This window comes from Hyperolius riggenbachi, chromosome 3, assembly GCF_040937935.1.
Source record: "Hyperolius riggenbachi isolate aHypRig1 chromosome 3, aHypRig1.pri, whole genome shotgun sequence".
NCBI classification, from domain to species: domain Eukaryota; kingdom Metazoa; phylum Chordata; class Amphibia; order Anura; family Hyperoliidae; genus Hyperolius; species Hyperolius riggenbachi.
In genome coordinates this window covers 515,893,671-515,917,819 of record NC_090648.1, presented here as the reverse complement: position 1 = coordinate 515,917,819, position 24,149 = coordinate 515,893,671, and the positions used below count along the sequence as shown (strand labels likewise).

At 46.7% G+C, this 24,149-nt stretch overlaps 1 protein-coding gene across 1 annotated transcript in view; it reads left to right on the top strand.

The window, feature by feature from the left end:
- LOC137564492 (E3 ubiquitin-protein ligase RNF213-like) overlaps positions 1-24,149 on the top strand; it is a 299,702-nt gene that overhangs the window by 70,686 nt on the left and 204,867 nt on the right. The window contains 7 exon segments of the mRNA XM_068278410.1: positions 2,196-3,311; positions 6,118-6,225; positions 9,158-9,201; positions 12,301-12,459; positions 16,034-16,233; positions 20,154-20,434; positions 22,900-23,147. Coding sequence (XP_068134511.1) covers positions 2,196-3,311; positions 6,118-6,225; positions 9,158-9,201; positions 12,301-12,459; positions 16,034-16,233; positions 20,154-20,434; positions 22,900-23,147 — 2,156 coding nt within the window.

Genomic DNA, 24,149 nt, shown 5'->3' with positions numbered 1-24,149 from the left:
AATTGCGTTTGATATCTGCTGAAAATGTGCCCAAATTGCGTTTGATATCTGCTGAAAATGTGCCCTAATTGCGTTTGATTTCTGCTGAACTGTGCCCTAATTGTGTTTGATTTCTGCTGAAAATGTGGCCCTAATTGCGTTTGATATCTGCTGAAAATGTGCCCTAATTGCGTTTGATTTCTGCTGAACTGTGCCCTAATTGTGTTTGATTTCTGCTGAAAATGTGGCCCTAATTGCGTTTGATATCTGCTGAAAATGTGGCCCTAATTGCGTTTGATATCTGCTGAAAATGTGCCCTAATTGCGTTTGATATCTGCTGAAAATGTGCCCTAATTGCGTTTGATTTCTGCTGAACTGTGCCCTAATTGTGTTTGATTTCTGCTGAAAATGTGGCCCTAATTGCGTTTGATATCTGCTGAAAATGTGCCCTAATTGCGTTTGATTTCTGCTGAACTGTGCCCTAATTGTGTTTGATTTCTGCTGAAAATGTGGCCCTAATTGCGTTTGATATCTGCTGAAAATGTGGCCCTAATTGCGTTTGATATCTGCTGAAAATGTGCCCTAATTGCGTTTGATTTCTGCTGAACTGTGCCCTAATTGTGTTTGATTTCTGCTGAAAATGTGGCCCTAATTGCGTTCGATTTCTGCTGAACTGTTCCCTAATTGCGTTTGATTTCTGCTGAAAATGTGCCCAAATTGCGTTTGATTTCTGCTGAAAATGTGCCCTAATTGCGTTTGATTTCTGCTGAAAATGTGCCCTAATTGCATTTGATTTCTGCTTTAAATGTGCCCAAATTGCGTTTGATTTCTGCTGAAAATGTGCCCTAATTGCGTTTGATATCTGCTCAAATGTGGCCCAAATTCTGTTTGTTTTCTGTTGAGATGTTGCACAAATTGCGTTTTTATTTTCTGGTGTCTGGGGTAACTGTTGCTGCATTTATTATTTAATGGTCATAGTTGGCTATATTTGCTGTGCTAAAGTTAAGCTCCGCCCATACAATGTCATGGCCAAACCCATCTGCGCGCGCCTCAATCACCCCCACATCCATTTTCCCCGCAAACAGCCCCGCCCCAATCCGCCCTCCAGCTCCACCCACATGTCATGGCCACGCCCACTTATGCAGGATAGCCACACCCACTTTTTGCAGCGGCTAGGGCCACTTCCTACAGTCCGCTTGGGGCCACAAAAACCTTAGCTGCACCCCTGTCCAGCATGATGCCAATGTGCCCTCAAGCCTTACACGCCTTACATTTACAGGTGGAGCCTTCATGACTATTATTATTATTACATATTCATGTAGCACCAACATCTCCCCCTCCACACATTGGCCCTGATCCATAAAGCATTACCGCATGCGGTAATGCAGAAAACAGCTGATTTTACCGATCATTTAGGAAAATGTCAATTCATGAAGATTGAGAGCATGCGGTAAAGCCAAGTGAGGTGTTTGGTAATTACCTCTAGCAATCAGGGAAACTAAGTGACTGACAGAAGCAGGGAGCCAATAGGAACAGCCTCCCTCTCATACAAGTCCCTCTAATAGGCTCTGATACCTTCTAGGGAGGGACAAGGACAAGCTTCTCTACCCCCCCCCCCCCTTCTCCCCAGGCAGCAGAGCAGAGAGCCGGCACAGAAGAGAATTCCCCTGCAGCCCTTTAGACCTTTAACCCTTTAGGTTCCTGTTTGAAGATGCGGAGGAGCTAGCGGGGAAATCAACTAAGCATGGCATGTTTAATGTTTATTGAGAGTCCATCTAAACACAGGCTAATGGACAGATTCAGAGGAACTAGGATTTTTTCGGGAGATCCGATCGTTTTTATCGAATTGCCGTAAAATCAGATCATTTTATTGTATCGTGTGTGGCCACCTTAAGGACTACATGTGGTTGGCAGATAAGGAACTGAAGTGAAGGAAAGTAGCAGGGGAGAAATCAATACATTGGAAAATGAGAAGTAAAAAAATAGTACATGGATCAAGAAATCGTAATTGTTCTTGTTGTTTGTTCTATAGTGAGATAAAGATTTCTGGTGGGAAAGGCGGTATCTGCTACTGATTGTGATAAAGTTCAATCCTGGTTTAAAATGCTATTCCTATTAAATCTAAGATGGCAACTGTAGGTGGGGGGAGGGAGAGTAGGAAACCTTATTTTTACCAGTTTTTAGTAATACTTACCATTTATATTTTTATACTACAGAAGAGAAACCGGAATAAAAAAGGCAAAAAGAGGACCAGCAGTGAATCCGATTCCACCAACTCATTAATGTCACTTCCGTCTAGTCTGGAAGTCTGCAATGATGAAGAAGACAATGACTGTGACAGTGACAACGAGGAGGACAAACTGCCTGACACAGTGATAGCAGAAGAAGGTCCGGATGTCCATGCACCAGATGAAGGGAAACCTGGTAACACTCCACCACAAAGTGTCCACTCCACTTTCCAGAAGAGCTCTGGAGACCATCTCGAAGATGACACACCGAGACTTGGCATCGCGAATGAGACGGAACGCGGTCCTGATACTGTTAGCAAACCGGCAGAAGATAGCCAGAACCAGGAACTGGTCAAGGAGAAGGTACATGATATCGAATTATCAGAAGGTGATAAGAATGTAACGGCCACTCAGGTTACTTCACAAGGTACGATAGCCATCCGTCAACCAATAGACATGGAGTGTGAAAATGAGAAAAACCGCAATAATCTGAGTGATTTACAGATTTCTGAGAAGGAGACGATCAGTGCTGATAATGTAGAAGAGACCACTGCCGTTAAGAGAAAAAGTGAGACTACCTCCAAACCTCAAAATAAGCGGAGAGAGCTAGATAAAAATCAAAATGTTCATCGGGAGGAAGAAGCTGAAAGTGCCACCAGCAAAAAGGAGAAGGCAAAGCCGGGAAAAGAGCGGGAAGGCATCAAGCACATGGACCAAGACAGAGAAAAGAGAACTCCTGACCAGGACACTGTAACTGTGTCCAAAGGGGAATTGTCTAAGGAGGAGAAGACCAATGAGAAAGAGGCTCTGAGCACCAGTAACGACACCAGTGGAAGTACAACCAGTGAAATATTAACAAGGCGTGGCATAAAGGAGAAGTCTGGTCAAAATGCTGAACAACCTGCACATGAATCTGAGGCTGATCTGCACAACGGAAATGACCAAGACAAGACAACCGAGGAAGGTAATACTGAAGGCCCCACTACGTCTTCTACTGACTCCCAAACAACAGAAGATGACCAAGCAATGGAGGTAGACCTAAACCAGAATGATGAAAACGCAGCACAGCCGGAAGATGATAAAACGAACAATGCTAAATCAGAGGTATGCAAAATAAACCATTCTATCAATATTGTAAATGTTCCTTTTTGTTGCAAATTGCAGCACTTTTTCAACAGTGTAGTGGGGGGTGGTCAGACAGTAGTGGCAAAAATCTGACTGCTACAGAATGGTAAAGTGAACCTGAGATGGTTCACTAGCTCTTATTTATACTTACCTGGGCCTTCCTCCAGCCCCATAAGTACTGTGGCTTTCCTCACCGTCCTCCTCGGTCCCTCTGTTCCGCCGCTATGATTCCCGGTAATCCGGGCAATTGTGGCCTTCTGCACTTGTGTGGCTCTGCTGTGCACCACTCAATCACGCTCCTGTCCCGTGTAGCATTCTGCGCCTGCACAATAGTATTGCGCAGGCGCAGAATGCTCCAGGCGACGGGGGCACGCGCGGCCTCGCATGCGCAGACGCCTGAGACTTGTGGCGAAGAGGACGGCGAGGAAAGCCACTGTGCCCATGGGGCTGGAGGAAGCAGAGCAGTTTGCTCAAATACTGCTTTCTGTCCCCATAGCCCGAGTGCTACTGAGGACAGACTGCTCCATACTGCGAGACATGGCGCTCAGACATGCGCAGTAGGGTGTGACCCGTCTTCGGGGGGGGGGGGAGGGAGGAAAAAATCAATCTTATTGATAGTTATTGTAGTAGTAATGTACTATACTACTGGGGGTGAGGTCGATTAGATACTAATAATTTCAAGTGGTTATAAATGTATTTTCTAATTTTCAGCATTTTTATACAGCTTTGAAATGGACCAATCAAATATAGCAGCTGCAGCATTTAGGCTAAGTCCACACTTGGCACGGTTGCAGGACGGACGCTGCAGTCCGGGATCAGGGGAAGTAACACCAGACCGCAAACTGATCCGTTTTCATAAAAAGTCTATCAGTTTTGCATCAGTTTCCGTTCAGTTTTTTACCCCAAAACACGGACAGAAAACGTCTCTGTCATTAGGAAGGTAGTGGGAGGATTTTTTTGGGCCAATAATAAAGTTCAGGCTATCCGTTTTTTCATCCGTTTTGGGTGCTATTTTGCCTGTGGAGATGGCGTTGCGTTTTCCCATTGCTTTTCACTACCCCTGCGTGTATCCGTGGTCCGTAAAAATGCAGCAATTCCGGACCTTCCGTTCAGGTTTTGAGAACGGGTCTCCGCAAACGCAGACGGATCGGTTTTTTTCTTGGGTGAGGACGGCTGCTATTTTTAACATTAGTATCTGGGACTCCGTTTTTCATCAGGGCTGAAAAACACAGCCACGGATACGTTTCCGAACGTAGTGTGGACTAGCCCTAAGGCTCTGTTCACATCTATAATCGAAATCGCAAACACAAGTGTTTTTAAATTTTGTGTGCAATTTTTTTTTTTGTGAAGCGCTTTTCTAAAGAGCTTTTGCATAGCGATTTTTTTATTTTTATTTATTTTTTTTTATTCACTCCCTGACGCAAGTCAGGAAATGAACTCTTTGATCCGGAAAATACATTGTATTTTTTTCTTAACGCAAATGTAATCGCTGCACAAAGCGATTTTGTGAGCACTTAGCGCTCTTCCTATACCTTCCATTAGAACAAAATCGCTCCAAAAATGGTGAAGGCACGAAACGCGCTGATGTGAACCTTCTGATAGAGATTCATTGCACAAGCGTTTTATGGGCGATTTTGAAAATCGCCTGTGCTTGAATAAAGTCCAAAAACGCCCTAGATGTGAGCGATCCCTTAAATCAGGGGTCCCCAACCACCGGGCCGCGACCCACTGCCGGTCTGTTGGCAGTCTCCTACCGGGCCGCGGCGTGTCTGGCCTCTCGCCCCTCCCCCCGCGGCCACCGCTCCTGTTACCTTATGAGCGACGGCCGCTTCCTTCCTTATAGTCCCCCAGGCGCCGCTCTCCTCTTATCGGCAGCATCTTACAGCAGCGCGTATTGCAACTGCTGTAAGGAAGGGAAGGAATCGCATCAGCGGCTTCCTGTAGCGACGATATGCATTGCCATTACCATGGGAACCGGTGACGCGCTTCCTTCCCTCCTTACAGCAGTCGCAATACGCGCTGCTGTAAGATGCTGCCGATAAGAGGAGAGCGGCGCCTGGGGGACTATAAGGAAGGAAGCGGCCGCCCCTCATAAGGTAACAGGCGCGCGGCCGTTTGGGGAGAGGGGCACTACCTACACACCCACCCATACTAGGGCGGTACACTGGGCACTCACCTAGCTATACTGGGGCGCCATACTGGGGAACTATACTAGCCATACTGGGGCGCTATACTGGGGCAAAATACTAGCTATACTGGGGCAAAATACTAGCTATACTGGGGCACTATACTGGCTATACTGGGGCACTATACTGGCTGTACTTGGCACTGTACTAGCTATACTGGGGCACTATACTGGCTGTACTGGGCACTGTACTAGCTATACTGGGGCACTATACTGGCTGTACTGGGGCACTGTACTGGGCACCATACTCGCTGTACTGGGCACTATACTAGCTATACTGGGGCACTATACTGGCTGTACTGGGCACTATACTAGCTATACTGGCTGTACTGGGCACTATACTAGCTATACTGGGGCACCATACTGGCTGTACTGGGCACTATACTGGGCACTATACTAGCTATACTGGGGCACTATACTGGAGCACTATACTGGCTATACTGGAGCACTATACTGGCTACATGGGGCACTATACTGGCTATACTGGGGCACTATACTGGCTATACTGGGGCAACTATACTAGCCATACTGGGGCAACTAAACTCCCTATCTCCCTATACTGTAACTATACCATTTTTCCTTTGTTTTTTTTTTCTCTAGAAAATTGATGAAAAAAGGCAAAAACAAAATTTAAATAAAAGTAAACAGGAAGATCAAAAGCAAAGCTCAGCAAAAGGCGATCCGAAAGATAAAGACAAGGAATCTCAGGTAAATGAATTAAGCGCATAACTTACAATAAGCTTTCCTGGAGGAGGAAATCTGCGTAGTGCGATGCTAATTTACCATACTTGCTTTTTGTGTTTGCTGTCACACCAGGCTTACTGCCTTCCAAGTGTAATCAGCTGTAGTCATTTTGAGCATAGAGACACTCCTGTAGCATTCCAGGGCTTGGTAGAGCAACTGAAAGCAAACGATTACCTATGGATGGCTAGGTACTGTCAGAAGATTTAGTTATGGACGTCTCAAGTCAAGATATGAATACAAAAACAAACAGAAAATTGCTTTTATTTTAGCTGGCTCTATCAATACTACAGAGTAAAGTGTATAATTATAATACCAGTAATTTAACCACTTCGCCGCCCGGGTACAGTATATCTACGCTCCTTTGGACTTCAGTTCCCCGCCCAGAGCGTAGATATACGCAACCCTCCCTCCCCCGCCACTGTCCGCGCTCCCGCTCACACGTGCGCATGCTCCCGCACTCATGCATGCCGCCGGCCGCTCGCCCGGAGATCAATGAACGGGAAAAAACATTCCCGTTCGTTGATCTCTGCTCCCCAGCAATGATCGGCTGCTTCTATGAGAAGCAGTGCAATCATTGTGAAAAAAAAAAAAAGTTTCCCAGCCTCCCTGAACTTCCTGTAAGCGTACCTTGTACACTTACAGGACGCATTCACAAAAAGTTACTGTGGCCAAAAAGTAAAACTACACCAAAAAACATTTTTCCTATACAAATACATTATTTTACAATATAAATTAACTCCCACACTCCCTAATTGTTACCAATTTTTTTTTTTTTTAATAATTTTTTTTAAAAAAAAATTACAATAATAAAAAAAAAAACATAAATAGTTACCTTAGGGACTGAAATCTTTAAATATTTATATCAAGAGGGTATAACACTGTTACTTTATAAATTATGGGCTTGTAATTAGGGATGGATGCAAAACTGAAAAAATGCACCTTTATTTCCAAATAAAATATTGGCGCTAAACATTGTGATAAGGACATAATTTAAACTGTGTAATAACCGGGACAAATGGGCAAATACATTTCATGGGTTTTAATTACAGTAGCATGCATTATTTAAAGGGACTCCAAGCAGTGCAGTAACTGTGGAAAGATGCATATCATTTTGAAGCTCTCTTTCTCCTCTTTCCAATGATATATAAACCGCCGCCCTACGCCTTTTAGTTTTCGCTATTTTCTCGTTCGAAATCGCGACCCCTGCAATTTTGATCGCAAAAATAGCGAAAACTAAAAGGCGTAGGGCGGCGGTTTATATATCTATGAAAAAAGGAGAAAGAGAGCTTTAAAATAATATGCATATTTCCATAGTTTATGAACTTTTTGGAGTCCAGCATTGTATTACACAGGACGACACTTTCCCCAGTGTCGGCAGCTCCATTCAGCACAATGCAATGAAATATCAGGAACCCAGGGGGATATAATTACAAACATCATGCTGGTAGGTGTGAGGATATAATTAGTTGTGGGTATGCTTAAAGGCATATCCACAGGCACTGCTCGGAGTCCCTTTAAAGAGGAACTGTAACGACAAAACGGCCCCTGGGGGGTACTCACCTCGGGTGGGGGAAGCCTCAGGATCCTAATGAGGCTTCCCACGCCGTCCTGCGTCCCTCGGGGGTCTCGCTGTAGCCCTCCGTACAGCCGTGACGCAATATTTACCTTCCTGGCTCCTGCGCAGGCGCTCTGATGCCTCTCGGCGCCGAAGTAGGCGGAAATACCCGATCGCCGTCGGGTCTGCTCTACTGCGCAGGCGCAAGTTTCCGGCGCCTGCGCAGTAGAGCGGACCCGACGGAGATCGGGTATTTCCGTCTATTTCCGTGCCGAAAGCCGCCACAGCGCCCCCGCTGGAGCCAGCAAAGGTAAATATTGAAGTGACAGTCGGCACAGTCGCCGGCTGTTCGGAGGGCTGCAGCGAGACCCCCGTGGGACAGAGGACAGCGTGGGAAGCCTCATTAGGATCCGGAGGCTTCCCCCACCCGAGGTGAGTACCCCCCAGGGGAGGTTTTTGTTGTTACAGAGTCTCTTTAAAAACTATAATGGCCAAAAACTGAAAAATGATTTTTTTCCCCAAATGTTTTCCTATTTTCCCAGTAAAACACATTTAGAATAAAATAATTCTTGGCATAATGTCCCACTTAAAGAGAACGTACATCGCAATCCCCATACAGAGGCTGGGTCTGCCTATAGAGCCCATCCTCTGTTGCTATTTAGCTTCCCCCAAAGCCCCCCCTGCGCGCTCAGACCCCATAAAACGCTTCCCCCGCCTCCTGCATCGCTCCGGTCACCGCCCCCCCGCGTCCCTTCCCTCCAATCAGCGGGGAGGGAAGGGGTGGGGACTGGAGTGATTCAGGAGGCGGGGGGAGCGGGGGGGAGAGCGGAGACTGGCATTAGTGAGAGAAACACAGCCGGCTGCGACATGCTGCGTGTCGACAGCGCAGCTGTGATTAATGGGGTCTAACAGCGCGCAGGGGGGCTTTGGAGGAAGCTACATAGCAACAGAGGCTGGGCTCTATAGGCAGACCCAGCCTCTATATGGGGATTGCGATGTAAGAACCCCGCCTCGGGTTCTCTTTAAAGAAAGCCTAATTGGTGGCAAAAAAAACAAGATGTAGTTCATTTCATTGTGATAAGTAATGATAAAGTTATAGACGAATGAATGGAAGGAGCGCTGAAAGGTGAAAATTGCTCTGGTGCTGAAGGGGTAAAACCCCTCAGTGGTGAAGTGGTTAATATAAGCTTTGCTGAAGAAGCAGATTTGAAATGTTGCTGTTTTTGTTAAATCTCTTCCAGCTCCACTGATGTCATTGTGGTTGTCACCTTCTGTGCGGTGTGAAGAATAATGTGTCACCAACTCACTTGCTTTTTTTGTATCTAATATTATTTCTTACAGAATGAAACATTGACCAGAAGTAAGGCCAAGCAGCAAGAGGCACGGTATGTGGTCTATGGTGCCATTAATAATAGAATCCATCATAAATAATAATAAAAAGAACCCTTTAAGTGACCATGAAGCGAAAAAAATCCTTATGATATAATGAATTGTATGTATAGCGTGCATAATAAATAGAACATTCGTAGCAAAGAAAAGAGTCTCATATTTTTATCTCCAGTTATATAGCTTTACATTGCATCATTCTGTCATGTATGCAATTACAAACCACATTCTGTATTTTAAACTATAAAACAGAGCAGAGCTAATGACCCTTTGAACTTCCCTGCAGTAAAACCTTATCTGAAGCTGTCTTACTGTTTTGTTGAAGCATAAGTGCATCAGAAAGCAGCACTGTAGCTAATTAGTGAAGAGCTCAGAGAAGCTCTCTTGCCTCGATAACAACTGAAGTCTCTTAACTCTCTGGCTGCATTCACAGTGGGACGTAGCGGAGCTGCATTATAAGGTCTTATAACGCAGCTTACCGGACTGCAATGCTAGTCCCATGGGTCGCTCACGGCGTTAGCGTCGCATTGTATCATTATGGAAACGCACTGCTTGCTTGTTACCGCTAAGCGAACACGTTACCAGATACAGGAAAGCATACTCTTCATTGCCTTTATGCTTCACTGTACCTACTGCATGCGACGGTAATGCTGCAATAATGTCCATTTCCACTCTTTTTTTTTGTGTGTGTGTGTGTGTGTGTGTGTGTGTGTTGCGTAATGCATAACATTGTGTTGTGTAATGCTGAACTTTAAAGGGATACTGTAGGGGGGTCGTGGGAAAATGAGTTGAAGTTACCCGGGGCTTCTAATGGTCCCCCGCAGACATCCTGTGCCCGTGCAGCCACTCACCGATGCTCTGGCCCCGCCTCCGTTTCACTTCTGGAATTTCTGACTTTAGGATGCAGCTGCGCAGGCGCAGTGGTTTTCTGACTTTAACGTCAGAAATTCCAGAAGTGAACCGGAGGCGGGGCCAGAGCATCGGGGAGTGGCTGCGCGGGCACAGGATGTCTGCGGGGGACCATTAGAAGCCCCCCTACAGTATTACCTTTAACATCGCATTACAACACAGCGTCCCACTGAGAATGAGGCCTGACTATACTGGAAACAATATGAAACTCTTTCCTTTGCTATTAATGTTCTATTTCTTAGCAGTACTACACATACAATTAATTGGCCCATATGCAATTAACGTCTTCTCCTGAGATTTCTCCTAAGATATATTTTCACGACTTGTCATAAAATGCCTTTTAAACCCTTGCAAAGCAAGTATATGCTCCAAATAATTTTGATCATACCTTTTTAAAGGATTCATCATGGCAAAATGAATAAAATAAGTGCTACTTCCCGGGGGATTCGTCCAGCCCCAAGATCCCAGCATGTCCCTCGCCGCAGCTATGCTCACAGCCGTTTGCCGCAGCTCCGTCCCCGGCGATGACGTCAGAGCGACCTCCAGGTCGGCCTGTACTGCGCCTGTGCGAGCGGCGCTGTCAATCACTGCCACGTGGGCCGGAGCGGACTGCGCAGGCAGAGCTGCGGTGAGGGACGTGCTGGGAGCTTGGGGCTGGAGGAAGCCCCCGGTAAGTAGCACTTATTTTATTAATTTTGCCCTGATGACTCCTTTTAAGCCTTCTTTTTGGTGCTTTTTCAATTATGAAGTGCTGAAAAATTATTGGATATTGCATATTGGCCATTTTCTCATAAGTTTATTTTCACTTCAGATTCCCTTTAACCTCTTGCGGACAGCGAGGCTCTGGCCCCTTAACCCCCTCGGCGTTAGGATTCTTTCCGGATTTTAGGGTCTAAAAGCGGTGCAATTTTTTTGCACCCTTTCAGACTGTAAAACCTGAAAAAAATCATGCTGCCCGGGAGATCTGCAGCAGTTCTGCAATCACTCACTTCCCTGGGATCCAGCGCTGCAGTTAGGCCTCCATCCTCCGGGTGGCGCTGCAACTATAAAGAGAGATTGACGGTTTTCGTCATGATGACAGCCAGCGATCTCACCAGCAGGAAGCAGAGGCAGGAAGCAGGAACCCGGAGGTGAGGAAGAGGAATGGCGGCCGACGTCGGGATCCCCTGGGAGGTATATAGAAATGCACGCTGTGCACATTGCTCTGCATACAGCCTCCGGCGACTACCCCGAGCAGCCTCCATATCCCTCTAGCCTCCGGTTCACTTTAAAGGACAACTTAAGTGAGAGGGATATGGAAACACCTGATCTGCTGCCTGCTTGTTTACGTTCTATGGCTGAAAATATTAGAGGCAGAGGATCAGCAGGACAGCCAGGCAACTGGTATTGCAATAAATATGGCAGCCTCCATAACTCTCTCGTTTCAGTTACCCTTAAGAGGAATACCAAGGTGAAAATAAACTGAGATACACAATTGTATGTATCATCCTTTTCCTAAAAAAGACTTCTTGTCTTGTACATATCCCACAGTTTTATTTTTTATTGAAATCTACCTTTTAAGTTTTTACTGTTGCATTGTCTCTGCTCAATGACACCTTCATGGAAGTATGCCAGAGCTCAAATCTAAGAACCATTGTACCACTGACCCTTTTTATCCCTTTCCTGCTCTCAGAAGCCATTTTAGTGCCTGGGAAGTGTTTTATGGCTGTAATTCCTTATGAGTGAGGCTTACACTAGGGAAATGGGGGGGGGGGGGGAAGGAATGCAGTATAGTTTTTTTCTATGTTTAGCACTGTACATGCACATGTCTGTCTAACCCTGTCACCTCAGTATTCCTTTAATGACTTTTTGTTTTTTTGCTGCTTTTTTGTGTGAGATAAACACACGCACACACGTACACGCGCGCAAACGCACACACACTGTTCTCCCCAGGCTCTTTTAGCCAGGTGCTCCACCCGTCTAGTTTTGGTGAGTACCTGGTTGTCATTGGCTCACCTCCTCCTCTGCTGTAAGCAGAGTTGCGCACAGAAGTACCAGCCCTGCATTCTCTCATCTCGCCCCGCTAATTTTCCATGCCACCCGGCTGGAAAAAAATTCTGGGGAGAACACTGTGTATGTGTGTATATATATTTATCTTATTTAGTATTGCTCCTTCAAGGTACTGAGTTGATGTCCTTTCTGTTTTCCAGAGAACGGGATCCAGCAAGCCTTGTCACTGTGTATTTTCACGTCATTGTGTCTAAGCATTTTAATTTGAAGCCTGCAGAAGATAAGGTTGTGGTTAAAGCTGGAAATATTAAAGGCTTTAAGCCCTGGAAGGATGTGATCTGTGAAATGCACTATTCAGAGTAAGATATGACATTTTAATGTTTCTTTCTTTCCCTCTTGTTAAAGTGAACCTCCAGACTAAAAATCTACTCAGCAGCACTGAAAAGGCTCGGTGTTTCTTTAACAGGTTCACAGCATCAGAACTTTGTTTTTCTTACCCAAGCCTCATTTTTAGCTGCTTAGAAGCTAAGCTCCACCCCATCAAAAAAAACTGCCCGGGCATTTTTCCCCTGATGCTGTGCAAAGCATGATGGTATTTCTGTTGTTGTTGTTCTCGTTGCCTAGCAGCTGGGAGAGGTGCTCAGGACACAGGACAGTTTGACCTGTGTCTCATGCTTTCTGTCACCTCCTTTCAACAAAAAAGATGGCTGCCCCCATGAAATTAGACAAGACAAGACAAATAACATTTATATTGCGCTTTTCTCCTTGCGGACTCAAAGCGCCAGAGCAGAGCAGCAGCCACTAGGGCGCGCTCTATTGGCAGTAGCAGTGTAAGGGAGACTTGCCAAAGGTCTCCTACTGAATTAGTGCTGGCTTACTGAACAGGCAGAGCCGAGATTCGAACCCTGGTCTCCTGTGTCAGAGGCAGAGCCCTTAACCATTACACCATCAGCCAACAATTACAAACCTTTGCCTGTTCTTTTAAAACAGGGTGGGTAGGAGATGATATTAACTATCTATTTTAATTAACATAAGTAATGTAACTTAATGACAGTATGTTTGTTTAGGCAAGAACGCTACGTTCACTGTAACATTTTCCGTAAGCCAAGCTCTGTATACCACGGGTGTCACCTGGGGCTCCTTCCTGCGTGATCGCACTCCCGTGGCCAGGCGCCCTGCGCTTGAGGAATCCACAAACCTTGAACTGCACAAGCACAGACCGCTCCTGGCTATGGCAGCGCTATCACGAGAGGGGCGCATGCACAGAAAACCATGACCCATTCGCGGGATACAATCTTACGCAGAGAGGGCAGCAACAGACTGGGGAACAGCGGAACTTTGGCGCGGGACAGAGAGACTTCTAGGGACTGATAGAAGCTCCAGGGGAGTAAAACTTTTCTGTTTTAGTCCTTGTTCACATTATAAATCTCTCTTGCAGGCGCATAGTGATTTATAGAGCACTTTTCAAAGCACTTTTCCCTGCGCCTTGCTCTTAGAAAAGCACAATTAATTTAGACACTTCCTGACGTTACTCAGGAAGTGAACTCTTTGACCTGGAAATGAATAAATACAATGTATTTATTTATAAAAGAGCTGGGGAAATCGCTATACAAAGCGCTATTTCAAGCATTTTGGGATTTCCCTATACCTTGCATTGAGCCAAAATGCTCAGAAAATGGATTCGTGTTTGCGATTGGAAATAAATCACAATGCTCAAATGTGAACACTCTCCTAGGAAATCATTGCACAAGGGCTTTATTTAGTATTACTTATTTATGTAAAGGGGCACTATGGCAAAACATTGTAAAATTTAAAATATGTACAAATAAGGCTGTAATTCCTTACAAATAAGAAGTACATTTGGTACTTTTCCATTAGCCGGGCGCATCCGCTAGGTGGCGCTAATTACATTAATAGTCACATTAACAAAAGTGTACCTTTTACATGAAGCCGGCGGCAATGTAACAGATGAAGCCGCCGGCTTCGGCTCTTGCTCTCCTCCCCCTTGCCTGTGTCCCCCCAGAGTCGTTCGTCGTGGCAGGGGAATCCTGCCATTCGTTCTTGCAGAGCGGGTGCTGTCAGAAGCAATGTCTGCAGCCTCCCCGCTCTGCTTGTTTCTTGCGATGAACGACTCTGGGGGGACACGCATGTCTCCGCCAGCTGCCAGTGTTGTATAGGAGAGCGGCAAGGGGGAGGAGAGCGAGAGCCGAAGCCAGCAGCTTCATCTGTTACATTGCCACCGGCTTAATGTAAAAGGTACACGTTTGTTAACGTGACTATTAATGTAATTGGCGCCAACTAGCGGATGCGCCCGGCTAATGGAAAAGTACCGTACATTTTTTCCAGAGTAAAATGAGCCATAAATGACTTTTCTCCTATGTTGCTGTCACTTACAGTAGGTAGCAGAAATCTGACAGAAGTGACTGGTTTTGGACTAGCCCATCTTCTCATAGGGGATCCTCAGGGATTTATTTATTTTCAATAGCACTTAGTGAATGGCAGTTGCTCCGTCCAGCTGCCAAAAACTGTGTAGTGAGCAGGGAAACTGACCAGCATTATTGTTTGAATCCATTATAGGGAATATGTTTATAAAGAATAAAAGCCTTGCTGAGAATCCCCTATGAAGAGATGGATTAGTCCAAAACTTGTCACTTCTGTCAGATTTCTACTGCCTACTGTTAGTGACCGCAACATAGGAGAAAAGTAATTTATGGCTCATTTTACTCTGGGAAAACGTACTTCTTATTTGTCTGTTTGCACATATTTTAAATTTTACGTCATATCGGCCCTTTAAGTATTTATATAGCGCTATCATCTTATGTAGCGCTGTACAAAATATATTGTCTTGTCACTAACTGTCCCTCAGAGGGGCTCACAATCTAATCCTACCATAGTCATATGTTGGGATGTGGGAGGAAACCGGAGTGCCCAGAGAAAACCCACGCAGACACGGGGAGAACATACAAACTCCTTGCAGATGTTGACGTGGCTGGGATTTGAACCCGTGACCCAGCGCTGCAAGGCTAGAGTGCTAACTACTAGGCTACCATGCTGCACAATGAGTGATTTACAAAAAATCAGCAGCACTTAAAAAAAAAAAAAAAATCACAAACGCTCATAGAGTGAATGAGCCCTTAGGGTTGCCTGAGAGGGGACTGCATCTGTGTGTACAGCAGTCTGCTTGTTCATCGACAACCTGCAGCCAAATCCTTCCTTTTTGAAACCCTTAAACGTTTTTGCAAGATGATTGGAAGTGCAGTTTTATTTTTTTGTTTTGTTTTTCTGTAACAGCATTCATTATTATTATTATTTATTGTATTTATAAAGCGCCAACATATTACGCAGCGCTGCACAATAGATAAATGGGGTAACATACAAGGTAGGACATATAGGAAACTCAAAACAACACAGGATCACGCCCGGCGGATCGCTCAGAAACGGCCGTATCAGTCCGCCGACAGTGCGTACACACGCCGGACTGTCGTTGGAACGCCCACCCAGCGGGAGGTGACGACGGACCCGTCGTTGCCTCCAGTCCGGCGTGTGTACGGACCTTAAGATTGCATGATCCAGTTGGAAACACTGGGGGGAGGGCCCTGCCAGAGGCTTCCAATCTAAAGGGTGGGGGTGGAGACAATAGGTGCATCTGGTGAGAGGGTGCCCAGCAGGGCGTATTATGGTGCTGGTGCAGGGGGGTACGTGAGCATGAAAATGTGAGTCTTGAGAGCTCATTTGAAGGTATTAAAATGTGTGGGCAAGTCAGATGGCTGTTGGGAACGAGTTCCAGAGAGTGGGGGCAGCCCTAGTGAAGTCCTGCAAGCGTGCACGGGTGCAAACAGGTGCAGAAAAGCTGCATTTTCCTAAGTAATAGAAATGTACAGTTTGGAAATATAAATACCATTCTAAATATGTGTTTTGTTTTTTGTTTGAAAGAGAAATCAAGGACCATGGATTGTTGTATGTAGGACACACTTACCTGTCTAAGGATAATGTAGACAAGTCTATCCCATACAAATATATGGTCATTCAAAAAGACAAGAGTGGAGAATACGAGTACATTTATAACACTGACGTGGCAAAAAATTTTGTCAACCGCTGCCTCCGCATTCATTCCCATAGCGTCTTCAGGAATGGTGAGTATTCTACAACCTCCATGCATTTCAGCCACAGTGCCGTGTTCTTATATAATCCATTATGTGTATTATGCTTCGCCATATTGGTACCGACACATTCACATTTTCTCAGAATTTCACTTGCCTTACCTTGAAATTAAGCTTAAAGTGAACCTCCGGACTAAAAATCGACTCAGCAGCACTGAAAAGGCTTTGTGTTTCTTTAACAGTTTCACAGCATCAGAACTTTGTTTCTCTTATACAAGCCTCATTTTTAGATGCACAGAAGAAAACTGCCCGGGCTTTTTTCCCCTGATGCTGTGCAAAGCCTGATGGGATTTCTGATTTTGTTGTTCTCGTTCTGCTGTTTTGGTGCAATTTTTTTTTTTTTTTTTTTTTTTTTTTTTTACATTTTGAATTTGACATTTGAAGCCTAGTGCATGCAGTTGGGAGGGGTGATCAGGACACAGGACAGTTGGAACTGTGTCTCCTGCTCCTTGTCACCTCCTTTCAACCAAAAAGATGGCTGCCCCCATGACAAAGATGGCTGCCCTCATGACAAAGATGGCAGCCCCCATGAATCACAAACATTTGCCTGTTCTTTTAAAACAGGGTGGGTAAGAGATTGTATTACCTATCTATTCTAATTAACATAACTAATGTAACTTGATGACAGTATGTTTGTTTAGGCTGAAGTTCCCCTTTAAAAGGACAATAATCGATAAAATGTTTTGTTTTTTTAAATACTGAACCACTGGAACCCACTAAAGATCAAAAATCATTCTCAAAAACACCAGCACTCTTGAGCGCGACTTTGCCAGGAAATACTGAGCGTTTTTTTGTTTTTGAGGTAGTGCAGTTTTGGCTCCAGCTTTCCACAAAATCCGTCCGAAAATACTGCAGGCAACGTGATTACGTTTTCAGCAAATCGCGGCTGTGAAATCCACCTAATTAAGCTTCTATTAGCCTCGCACTGTGAGAATCCCCAGCCGATTGCTAGAAAGCTCAAATCGCAGCTCAAACCGCTCTAGCGGGCCTCAGGCCTAAGCGCATGTGATCTGTATGATCAGCTGATTGATTTGCAAAGCTCTGATTTGCTGTGATGACATCTTGCTTTAGCACATGATCCTCACTAGCAAATCAGAGACTCTTGCCAATCGAACAGGACTTTGGAAAAGGTGCCTGATATGAGCCAGTTTCCATGGATCACATCAACACTTTGCTGAAATGGAGGGGAGAAGAAGATTGTCCAATTACCTGCGATCATTCATTGGGTAGCCAATTAAAAAGCCTATAACCCTTTATAGCCTTTTAACCCTTTCCCTGCCAGCCGATTTGTGGTAAATGTGAACATCTACTGCCAAGCAGTTTTGTAAACATATTGCACTCATTAGGTTTACTTAGGATTTTTGACAAGAAAACCTACATGAAATAGGACATGAGATAGATATATCATTTTTTTCCCATAATGAATTGGGCTTCCACACTGAAACAAAATGTTGTCCTATTTCTGGAGATATAACAACATTTTTTAGTGAAATGTGTGTGGTCCGGTGATAATTTAGCTCGGAAAGATATTGTACTTATACAGCTATTAGTACACTGTCTTTGCTAGCTAAATTACCACAAGACCACTACACGCTGTGTACTGTAACACATACCAGGAAAAATCAACAGCAAGTTGGGGGGGCGGAACTATGGATGGGCGGAGAGGAGAAAGTACTGCCACTTCCTCCCCGCCCAGACGATTTCAGCTGAGCAGAGCGGGGGCCCAGGGGACACTGAAGGCGGAGGAAGGTGCTGTGAAACTTTTCACAGCACCCCACACATAAAACAGTTTTATAAGTATGCTTCTCTTAAATCTTTTAAAGGATACTGTAGGGGGATCGGGGGAAAATGAGTTGAGCTTACCCTGGGCTTCTAATGGTCCCCCGCAGACATCCTGTGCCCATGCAGCCGCTCACCGATGCTCTGCCCCCCGCAGATATCATGAGCCCGCGCATCCACTCCCCGATGCTCCGGCCCCGCCTCCCATTCACTTCTGGAATTTCAGACTTTAAAGTCTGAAAACCACTGCGCCTGCGATGCCGTGACCTCGCTCCCACTGATGTCACCAGGAGTGTATTGCACAAGCCCAGTATGGTCTGTGCCTGCGCAGTACGCTCCTGGTGACATCAGTGGGTGCGAAGACACGGCAACGCAGGCGCAGTGGTTTTCTGACTTTAAAGTCTGAAATTCTAGAAGTGAACCGGAGGTGGCGCATCAGTGAGTGGCTGCGCGGGCACAGGATGTCTGCAGGAGGCGGAGCATCGGTGAGTGGCTGCGCGGGCACAGGACGTCTGCGGGGGACCGGAGCATCAGTGAGTGGCTGGGCGGGCACAGGATGTCTGCAGGAGGCGGAGCATCGGTGAGTGGCTGGGCGGGCACAGGATGTCTGCAGGGGGGTGGAGCATCGGTGAGTGGCTGTGCGGGCACAGGATGTCTGCAGGAGGCGGAGCATCGGTGAGTGGCTGCGCGGGCACAGGATGTTTGCGGGAGGGGTGGAGCATCGGTGAGTGGCTGGGCGGGCACAGGACGTCCGTGGGGGGACCGGAGCATCGGTGAGTGGCTGTGCGGGCACAGGATGTCTGCGGGGGACCATTAGAAGCCCCGGGTAAGTTGAACTCCCCCCCCCCCCCCCCCTTACAGTATTCCTTTAAATACTTTAACATTATATAGTTGGAATTGATTTGTGCTTTGTGATCAGACAGGTTGGGCGTAAAAACATAAGCCCCTGTATCCTCTCTCTGTAAGCGGTAGAAAGGAACACGATCACAAAAAACTTAAAATGTAAAAAACGTGTAAACACATTTAAATAGGAACTACATTTCTTCCATGTTAAAATGAGCCATAAATGACTTTTCTCCTATGTTGCTGTCACTTATAGTAGGTACTAGAAATCTGACAGAAGTGACAGGTTTTGGAGTAGCCAATCTTCTCATGGCGGGTTCCCGAGGTTTTCTTCATTTTCAAAAGCATTTAGTGAAGGGCCATTGCTCTGTCCAACTGTGAAAAAAAGTGTACAATGAGCAGGGAGGCTGGCCTAGTATCTTTGTATAAATCCTTTCCAGGGAGTCTCTATAAAGATTAGCGACCATGCTGAGAATCCCCCATGAAGAGATGGACTAGTCCAAAACCTGTCAGTTCTGTCAGATTTCTACCACCTTCTGTAAGTGACAGCAACGTGGGAGAAAAGTGATTGATAACTCATTTTACTCTGTTACTCTGGGGGAAATGTACTTCTTATTTGAATGTGTTTACATGTTTTTTAACCACTTCTGTGCCAGGGGGGTATTTTTGCTGATCGGTGCTGCGTGGGCTCTCCAGCCCGCAGCACCGATCAGCTGGCAGCCAGGGCGATCAGACTTCCCCCATTTTTTCCCCACTAGGGGGATGTCCTGCTGGGGGGGTCTGATCGCCGCCGGCTGCATGCGCTTGCGGGGGGGGGGGCTCTTCAAAGCCCCCCTGCGCAGCGCTCCCTGGCCTCCTTCCCCTCCCCTCCCTCGCTCTCCACTGTGAGCGGCGCAGGACGGAACTCCGTCCTGCGCCGGATAGGATAGGCTTCAGCCTATCAGGTGCCAGCGGTCCCCGGCCAATCAGAGGCCCGGGATCGCCGATCTCTGCCACGGCGCTGCTGCGCAGCAGCGCCGTTTACATGTAAACACCGGGGAAGATCTTCCCCGCGTGTTTACATTTACCCTGCGAGCTGCGATCGGCGGCTCGCAGGGTGTTCACGGAGACTCCCTCCGTGAACTGACATGGAACGGCCGCTCGTATCCATGGCATCCACTTCAGGATTCAGGGGCGTAGTTAAGCGTACGCCGAATCCTGAAGTGGTTAAATGTTACGGTTTTCGCAATAGTGGTTCTTTAAACTAACGTGTGTGTTTTGTTTTTGCTCAGAGTGGCACCAGTACGATGACGTGTGTATGAAGGAGAATCAGGGCTTTTTTAACAAAATTAAGAAGCTCTGGAACGATAAGTACAAATTTCTCTACAATGCCAAAGTGAAGGCGGGCGAGGTCATGCTGAGCGGCATCTTCAGCCTCCTCGCCACCTGCGATGACATCAATCTCACCAGTTTTTTCCATCAGCTGCATCAGTTTTACCTGGTGTCCTCGGAGTCTCTGTTATATGGAGATCATCCAATGAATTGGAAGTCTCATGGATTCAGCTCACAAGAGGTATGTGCACATTAATACAGCGCTTTGAGCCCTAAGAGAGAAAAGGGCTTTACAAATTGTTATTATTAATGAATTAAACTCTTCTAAAGGTCAGAGTTACTCTGTATGGAAGCTGAACAAACAAAGAGCATCTACTGCTCCCATACAGAGTAACTATGGCCTTTGGACTTTGTATCTGTTCCCCTGCTGTCAGGAATGTTTGTATTGGCCATACGTACGATTTCTAGCCTATAATTGGTTATGAAGGTGAATTGTACTGTAGTTCCTCTGGCGGAGTTGCAATTGATACCATTGAATTATTAACTTCTATAATGGGGGGGATGGTGTGGGTGAGTTCTAAGTAAGACTGGTCATGTGACCACAGAGAGCGCTTCAGGCTGACAATCTTGTGACCACAGAGAGAGCTCCAGGCTGAGGGTCATGTGACCACAGAGAGAGCTCCAGGCTGAGGGTCATGTGACCACAGAGAGAGCTTCAGGCTGAGGGTCATGTGACCACAGAGAGAGCTCCAGGCTGACAATCTTGTGACCACAGAGAGAGCTTCAGGCTGAGGGTCATGTGACCACAGTGAGCGCTCCAGGCTGACTGTCATGTGACCACAGAGAGAGCTCCAGGCTGACTGTCATGTGACCACAGAGAGAGCTCCAGGCTGAGGGTCATGTGACCACAGTGAGAGCTTCAGGCTGAGGGTCATGTGACCACAGTGAGCGCTCCAGGCTGACTGTCATGTGACCACAGAGAGAGCTTCAGGCTGAGGGTCATGTGACCACAGAGAGAGCTTCAGGCTGAGGGTTATGTGACCGCAGTGAGAGTTCCGGGTTGACGGTCATGTGACCACAGAGAGAGCTCCAGGCTGACTGTCATGTGACCACAGAGAGAGCTCCAGGCTGAGGGTCATGGGACCACAGAGAGAGCTCCAGGCTGAGGGTCATGTGACCACAGAGAGAGCTTCATGCTGACAATCATGTGACCGCAGTGAGAGCTCCAGGCTGAGGGTCATGTGACCACAGAGAAAGCTTCAGGCTGAGGGTCATGTGACCACAGAGAGAGGTCCAGGATGAGGGTCATGTGACCACAGAGAGAGCTTCAGGATGACAATCGTGACCACAGAGAGAGCTCCAGGCTGAGGGTCATGTGACCACAGAGAGAGCTCCAGGCTGACTGTCATGTGACCACAGAGAAAGCTTCAGGCTGAGGGTCATGTGACCACAGAGAGAGCTCCAGGATGAGGGTCATGTGACCACAGACAGAGCTCCAGGCTGAGGGTCATGTGACCACAGAGAGAGCTCCAGGATGAGGGTCATGTGACCACAGAGAGAGCTTCAGGCTGAGGGTCATGTGACCACAGAGAGAGCTCCAGGCTGACTGTCATGTGACCGCAGTGAGAGCTCCAGGCTGACTGTCATGTGACCGCAGTGAGAGCTCCAGGCTGACTGTCATGTGACCGCAGTGAGAGCTCCAGGCTAACTGTCATGTGACCGCAGTGAGAGCTCCAGGCTGACTGTCATGTGACCACAGAGAGAGCTTCAGGCTAGGCCTGAAAGATAAATCGAATTTAAATCGAAATAGTGATCACCAAACTCTGAATCGTCAAAGTAGCAATTTCCGCAATGACGTTCTTTCCACATGGGGAAGTATGAAGAAGTGGTTTCAACTTCCCCCAAGTCCCAGCGCGTGCGGCCCGCAGCATCGGCAGTGTTGGAAATACCTACTGACAGGAGTCAAACGCTTTCTGTCCTCTCTCGACGTCTGCCGTCTCTTGACTTTGCTGTCACATGACATACAGGAAGTATGCCACGCATTAGAGCCTGCAGGAGGAGAAATGGATAGACTGGCATTGCTGGAGTCCTGTTGGAAGGTATGTCCAGCAGTGCTGCAACATTGGGGGACAACGGGCACAGAGAGAGAGACCAAGAGGGTGCACAGAGAGGAGGAGGACAGAGAGGCACAGCTGGGGAACAAAGCTTGATTTGAAGGAAATCGTGAATCGAAATCGTGATTTTAGACAGAAATCGCTCAATAGAATTTTTTCCTAAAATCGTTCAGGCCTACTTCAGGCTGACGGTCATGTGACTACAGAGAGAGCTCCAGGCTGACAGTCAGCCTGGAGCTCTCTCTGTGGTCACATGACCGTCATGTGACCACAGTGAGAGCTTCAGGCTGACTGTCATGTGACTGCAGAGAGCTCCGGGCTGACTGTCATGTGACCACAGAGAGAGCTTCAGGCTGACGGTCATGTGACCACAGAGAGAGCTCCAGTCTGACGGTCATGTGACCGCAGTGAAGCTGCCAGGCAGACAAGGAGCTGCAATCTGGAGCGAGGAAGCTATGTTGTCCCCGGCACAGGCCAGCGTTGGCTCTGCAGGGGGTGAGCGGCATACATGTCAGCAGCAGTAGATCACCCCGTATTTTTTTTGTTTTTGAAGTCTTTTCTGTGGAATTCACTGTTTATCTTTACTACGCAGATACACAAGCTGATCCTGGAATCCCTGAATAAAATGTGCGAACCTTTCCTAGACAAGAAGGAAAAGACAGCACAGAACCAGCTGCTGGTGGGACTGGTGTACCTGCGAGTGTCTCAGCTGTATTCCATTCCTTACAGCAAAGAGAACCTGGTAAAGATCTGCTCTGTTCTGTGTCTGGCTGAGAAGCCCAGGGAACTAATGATTGGGGAGCTGCAGACCGCCAGGAACATGTTCTCCAAGTATGAAGGGTGAGTCTGGGGAGGGCCTGCTTACTTGATGTGGTTGAATGATGACCTGTTGAATAACATGTCTTCTAGCAGGTGATATGATCATTCCTGATTGCTTCAGCTGATAGTCTGTCAGCAGGTTACAAATCATGCTGACCAATTTCCACTATTGGGCCTGGAAGACACAAGCGGTACTTTTCTAAGCTTTTTCTGAGCGCTTTGTGATGTGAAAAGCTCTTGCTAATGTAAAGCTATGGGTGGGATCCCACTGGAGCGATGTGATTTTATAACAATCCCCCATAGCATTGCATTAGCAAGAGCTTCTCAAATCACTAGTGCTTAGAAAAGACGGCTTGTAGGTTTGAGCCCTAACATGACCGCCGTTCAGACCACGCTGTGAGGTGATCGCAATTTCACACATTCCTACATCAGCGTTTCCCTCACATTTTTCGTGTGACCTCAGGGTGTTTGGCTCGATTGCGATATCTGACAGGAGGAATAAACGGGAAACATTTTTAATTACCGGATAAAAAAAAAACCACATTGCACTGGGATTGCTATGTGATATACTTCCGCTCTTATTAACCTGACCTAAACACGGGAAAAATGCAGCATGCACTGTGCTGGCAAGTTTTAGGTAAAAATCAATTTGTAGCAGTGGAAAAAGGGCACTACGATTATTATGTTAATCAAGGCACCCTAGCAATCAGCAAGTCAGGAGTGATCTGAAAATCAGCTTGGACCGCTGCAAGTGGAAAAGGACCCTAAGGCTACGTTCTGTTTTCAGCCTACGTTCTGCTCCGATGAGCGGAACGCAGCAGCCGCAGCAATGCTTTCCCTATGGGAAAGTTCACATTGCTACATTCCGTTCAGATCTGTTCCCCGCGTTCTGCTCATCGAAGCGGACGTTCCCGACATGTTGGGACCTTGCGTTCCCGCTCCGCTCAACGGAGCCGAACGCAAGCGTACGGGCGGATGCGCCCTAAAGTGAACCCACCTTTATTGTCCTATGGCAGGGGGTGT